General features: G+C 33.5%; 1 protein-coding gene across 3 annotated transcripts; it reads left to right on the top strand.

Moving 5' to 3' along the window:
* Nucleotides 1-618: 618 nt before the first annotated feature.
* On the top strand, nucleotides 619-5,437 carry LOC115719113 (shaggy-related protein kinase kappa). Of its 3 annotated transcripts, none has more exons than XM_030648032.2 (13): nucleotides 619-893; nucleotides 1,972-2,223; nucleotides 2,316-2,408; nucleotides 2,500-2,559; nucleotides 2,662-2,934; nucleotides 3,097-3,171; nucleotides 3,624-3,680; nucleotides 3,781-3,921; nucleotides 4,008-4,058; nucleotides 4,157-4,252; nucleotides 4,708-4,791; nucleotides 4,871-4,973; nucleotides 5,054-5,437. In XM_030648032.2, the coding sequence occupies exons 2-13, from the start codon at nucleotides 2,077-2,079 to the stop codon at nucleotides 5,140-5,142; spliced, it is 1,269 nt and encodes a 422-aa protein (XP_030503892.1). In that variant the 5' UTR covers nucleotides 619-893; nucleotides 1,972-2,076; the 3' UTR covers nucleotides 5,143-5,437. The 3 variants fall into 3 exon arrangements, with proteins under 3 accessions (XP_030503892.1, XP_030503894.1, XP_060967050.1); XM_030648034.2 differs by having other exon boundaries at nucleotides 653-893; nucleotides 1,950-2,223; XM_061111067.1 differs by lacking the exon at nucleotides 619-893 and adding an exon at nucleotides 963-1,058.
* Nucleotides 5,438-5,785: the final 348 nt, after the last annotated feature.

Raw genomic sequence — 5,785 nt, 5'->3', positions numbered from 1 at the left:
ATAAAATTGTATTAGAAATAAAAATAATAAAAAATATGGGAGAAGCCAAGCTATTACTTCCACTTGGTGTTGTTGTACTTGTTAAGGTTGATATATAGTTTTTAAGTAGGTTGATTGAATATTAAAGATTAAAATTTTCAGAAAAAAAAAAGAATTAAAGATTAAAGGAAACATTATATTAATGAATTTTTAGTGTATACAATAGTGTAAATTTCCCTTTTTCAATTGGGAAACTACTCATATAACATTTGTAAAATCTCTATGTATTAAATAAAAGAATAAAGTATATACAAAAGGAGAAAGTGTAATTTTTCTTTTTTTGACAGAAAGTCTAATTTGGTAAAGCTAATTAAATAATTAAATTGTATAATTAATTATTAATTATAAAATAATTTACGATATAAATATTTAAATTTAATTTTTAATAATAACACATAAATTATAATTTTAAAATTTTAGTATAATTCTTAATTAATCTATCTTATTACAATTTTATTTTTTTTAAAAAAATAATTTAAATATAATAATAAAAAATTAACTTATAAATAATAAATTATTAGGGTAAAAAATTAAATTAAATTATTTATATTTAGAAAGTTAAAATTATCTATTTATATCACAAATTAATATTAATTTTGTATTTTGTGTTATCTGAAACTGCTGTTGAAATCGACTACAAACAAACCACTCCACTCTTCTTCTCTTCTCTCTATCCATAAATATTATTATTATTTTTATTATTATAAAAAAATAAAAATAAAAATAAAAATCGAATTTTGATGAAGATGGTACACAAAAGTTAAGATTTTGGAGGTTTCCGATCGATCATTATACAGTTTTGGCGGCGTAAAATGCTCCTCCTCCGCCACTCTTACCAACTCTTTCACTTTCAGGTATATTCATTCACTTTCTCCGATCTCTCTTTTTCTTTATATTTTATTAATTTTTATATATATATGTGATCGCCATAATAATCTTATCCACTTTTTTCTCGCCGGAGTTTGCTGAAAACCCAGTCAGATCTGATTAGTGCTGAATTGACTTATGAAAATAGTCTTGTATGTGTGGATTATTCTGTTGAAAATTCTCTGCAAATATTCCTATTTAAATTAGTAATAAATTATGGATTTTTATTCGAATTTTAGCAACTTGTTTCTATCTTTTTCTTTCAAGGTTTTTGCTTTGGAAATTTACTTGTAATATCTTTGAATTTTCCTTTTCTTTTACATAATACATGTGTAGATAATACTGACTTTGTATGAACTGGGGTAATTTTACCTTTCAAGAATTTTGGATTATGAATTCTATTACAGAAAGTTGCTTCTTTCCTATCTGGGTGTAGTTGGTATTGACTCAATTATGTATTTATTTGTTGAATTAGGCCTTAGGATAATAAGTAAAGAGGGTGAAAACTGCTCATAATACAGATTAAGACTTCTAATAGAGAAAACTGTACGAATTGGGCAGTATATATTGGAGATAGGATTGATTGAATGAATGGGTGATGTATGGGAATTGTATGAGATTGAGCTTTGGCTCTTGGGAGAGTTGAGGTTTCTCAAATACCTCAGGTTCGATTGTTCTCGTTATCATTTTATTCATCTGATATGAATATTTCTAGTTACAGTTTTTCTACACTGGATGGTGTATATATATATACTCAATTATCTATGTATTTGTTAGGCCTTAGGATAGTAAATAAAGAGGGTTAAGGAGTAATTGTAATGAGAGGTAGGCTGTTTGAATTGGGCAGTATATATATAGGAGATGGGATTGATTGAATGAGTGTGGTATTGGAATTGTATGTCATTGAGCTTTGGCTCTTGGGAGAGTTGAGGTCTCTCAAATACCTCGGTTCAATGTTCTCATTATCATTTTATTCGTCTAATATTGATATTTCCGTGTTCTTCCTAGTTGGTACTCTTTTTTATTTCTGTTTCTTAATATAGATATACTATTGATTTGTAATAGGAAAGTAAATGCTTGGATGGGAAGAGAGACACAAGTAAAGATTGTAACGAGTGCAGCCAAAACTAGCATCTGCAACAAACACACTTACACACACCAAACTTACTTATGGCGTCCGCCAGTCTAGGAAACGGTGGAGTAGGCAGTTCCAGGTCTGTTAATGGCTTCAAGAGTTCTTCTAGTTCGGTTGATTGGCTTGGGAGAGAGATGCTCGAGATGAGATTAAGGGATAACGTTGATAATGACGATGATAGGGTAAGAATTTCTGTTTTAAAATATCTTGTGATAGGTATTTTGAAATGTTTTGTACAGATTTTGATGGCTCTTATTATCTTTTTACAATGTAGGATAGTGAACATGAAGTTGTAAACGATGTGGGTGCTGAAACTGGACATGTGATACGAACAACTATTGGTGGTCGAAATGGTCAATCTAGGCAGGTTTGTAGAAAACTACTATGAAGGGTAGATAATTCGATTTGTTGGTTTATCTTTCGTGTCTTACAGTGCTTCATTTGTTTTCGATTGACAGACGGTCAGTTACATTGCAGAACATGTGGTTGGAACTGGTTCTTTCGGTGTTGTTTTCCAAGTACGTAGAATCATAGTATTTTTTTTAATAATTGAAGCTATTTCTCAACTTTTTTAGCCAAACATATTGAATGATGATGATAATGTAAACCTCTTTCTCCAGGCTAAATGTAGAGAAACCGGAGAGATTGTTGCCATCAAGAAAGTCCTTCAAGACAAGCGCTACAAGAACAGGGAATTGCAGATTATGCAAATGTTGGATCATCCTAATATCGTCGCACTAAAACACTGTTTTTTCTCAACAACAGACAAAGAAGAGCTTTATCTGAACCTTGTACTTGAATATGTCCCCGAGACTGTTCACCGTGTTGCCAGAAATTATAGCAGGATTAACCAAAGAATGCCCTTAATATATGTCAAACTCTACACATATCAGGTATGAAAGTAATGTTGTTGAATTCTGTTGGTTATGTATTAAAACCTTCTTTTCTGAATGTTCTTGGTTCTTCGGTTAAGATCATGGGATATATTCACTAATTTTATTGCTAGACAATATGTTGGTTAGTGTTTCGATTTCATTTTTGTTTTTCGGGTACAGATTTGCAGGGCACTCGCTTATATCCATAATTGCATTGGTATTTGTCACCGGGATATCAAGCCTCAAAACTTACTTGTAAGATTCTTTTCTTAGAGCATATAGTACTTGTGTAGATAAGACTTGTTGGTGTTTGCCAAAATGACAATCTTTGGAAAGTGCAATTAGAAAATGACCTTTCATTTTTACACTTCTCAACCCACTTGGTCACTCTTGCTTTCGTCATGTAAAAGTAGATCGAATCGATCATCTTACAAATATTTGTCTCACAAGTCATTTTACAAAAGACCCTCTTGAGACTTGTCCTATAAAAGTCCAGTTTCCCTATTGTTTGTAGGGTATGTAAGAAAAATTTATTGTCAAGAGTGAAACTTGTTAGTGTGAGAATTAAGGATTTGGTGATATTTGTAGGATTACAGTGGAAGATGTTTAAATACTTTTTAATGGTGTATTATGGATGTGTTATTATCTGTTTATGTATCATTTTTTCGCCTTGTCAAATTCTAAAAATATGCTATAATAATATTCAGGTAAATCCTCACACTCATCAGTTGAAGCTTTGTGATTTCGGAAGTGCCAAAGTGTTGGTAAGTATTTTCGCTATGTTACATATTGAGTGATTACTCTAGCTTGTTAGCTTAGCTTGATCCAAATGTTAAAAGTTTAGTCTCTTTTCTATGTTATCAGGTGAAAGGAGAACCGAATGTTTCTTACATCTGCTCGAGATATTATCGAGCTCCCGAGCTTATATTTGGAGCGACTGAATACACCACAGCTATTGATATTTGGTCTACAGGCTGTGTGATGGCTGAGCTACTACTCGGACAGGTTAGGCATTCATACTCGAATTACTCTTCGATGATTTCATTCGATCGTCAAATATTGATAATCTTAACCTTTTATTTCTCTTCCAGCCTTTGTTTCCCGGTGACAGTGGAGTTGATCAGCTAGTTGAGATCATTAAGGTGAGTGCCTTTTGTAAAATCACCCCGTTAGCACCACCATGTTTGTGCATTTTAAAGTTTGCTTTCTTAATACGATTATTATTACTCGTAATATTCAGGTTTTGGGAACGCCAACTAGAGAGGAAATAAAGTGCATGAACCCAAACTACACCGAATTTAAGTTTCCACAGATAAAACCTCATCCATGGCACAAGGTTTGTTTTTCTTTTCCTTTTTTGTTTAAGAAATGGGGAGGAGGGGGCTACCAGTGTGGTTCCCCTCTCCGAGTATTACCAAGGGAGCTCCAACCCTGCTCTGGAATGTTCACCAAGACCCAATTCGTGTGGTCTCCCCCACCTACAATGGGGTGTGTCACCAGAACCGCACCGAACAACTAGTGGTGAATGCTTTTCCTGAAGTAGAGGGTTGTGGAATGGGCTGACACCAAAGATTCACATTTAAGGCTCCTTGGGTTTATTAAGTACTTTTTGCTAGAGGGAACCACCCATGTTCGAACCCATTACCTCATGCTACAGGAAAGCAAGCATTGCCACTAGGCCACTTGTTCGGTGGTTTTTTTTCTTTTCCTTATTTAAGCAGCATTGGTGTCATTCCATAACGGTTTTTCTCTTTCGGTTAATTCTCTAGTTTCTTGTGTGACTCTCAACAGGTTTTTCAGAAACGTCTACCCCCAGAAGCAGTGGACCTCGTATGTAGGTTTTTCCAATATTCCCCGAATTTACGCTGCACTGCAGTAAGTCTCATCTCAACTACATTGGTTTCTCTGCTGAAATTGTCTGTCATATTCACTTATCTTTTCTCCGGTTTTGTAGTTGGAAGCATGTATTCACCCCTTCTTCGACGAGTTAAGGGACCCTACTACTCGCCTTCCTAATGGACGCCCTCTTCCACCCTTGTTCAATTTTAAATCCCCGGGTAAGTTTGTTATCATCAGTTTTCCTCGAACGAGTCCATGCTAATTACTTACCGCGGTTATCTATTGTTCTTCTTGACAGAGCTTTCGGGTATTCCACCAGACATTGTGAATCGGCTTATTCCAGAGCACGCTCGTAAGCAGAATTTGTTCATGGCTTTACATACTTGATGAGATTTTTCTCTCTTTGTTTCGCCGAATAGATGTAGACATGTTATATCTTCTGTAAGAGAAAGAAAGAGTGTTTGAATGATGAAAAAAAATCTGAGATTTTGTGTATGAATGCGGATGAAGAAGGCGATAGACGGACGAAGGTGAGATGATGATGATGATCTTTGTATGAAAATTCTGGCATATGTGTATGTTTTTTCTTTTTATATATAGTTTGGCCATTACTTTGATAGGAAGACCAAGAACAACACACCCCAGTACCAAATATGATGATATATCCTACAATTCGTATTCATTTCTGCTTTTATATACATACATATATACGTATACAACACATTAGTAGTATATCTTTATATATATATACACGTGTGGCTGTGTGTCTTTTTCTTCATCTATAATAAGTAAGTTTGTATATAAGTAGAGACCATGTGAATAAGGGAGATATCAAATAAACAACATTGTTTGAGTAGAGAAATGTTAGAATATATCAGTGGTCTTAAGTGTCGTATCGAGTTTTATATAATTTAATTTAATAATGTTTAAAGAATATTGCTAACCAATAGCATAATGGTACTTTTAGATGGTGTTAGGTACCACTGATATTCGATAATAATACTCGTTTGAACATGTATAGTCGTAGAGA

The sequence above is a fragment of the Cannabis sativa genome, chromosome 2, assembly GCF_029168945.1.
Source record: "Cannabis sativa cultivar Pink pepper isolate KNU-18-1 chromosome 2, ASM2916894v1, whole genome shotgun sequence".
NCBI lineage: Eukaryota > Viridiplantae > Streptophyta > Magnoliopsida > Rosales > Cannabaceae > Cannabis > Cannabis sativa.
Note: the sequence above shows the minus strand (reverse complement) of the source record. Positions and strands in the feature narration are given on the sequence as shown.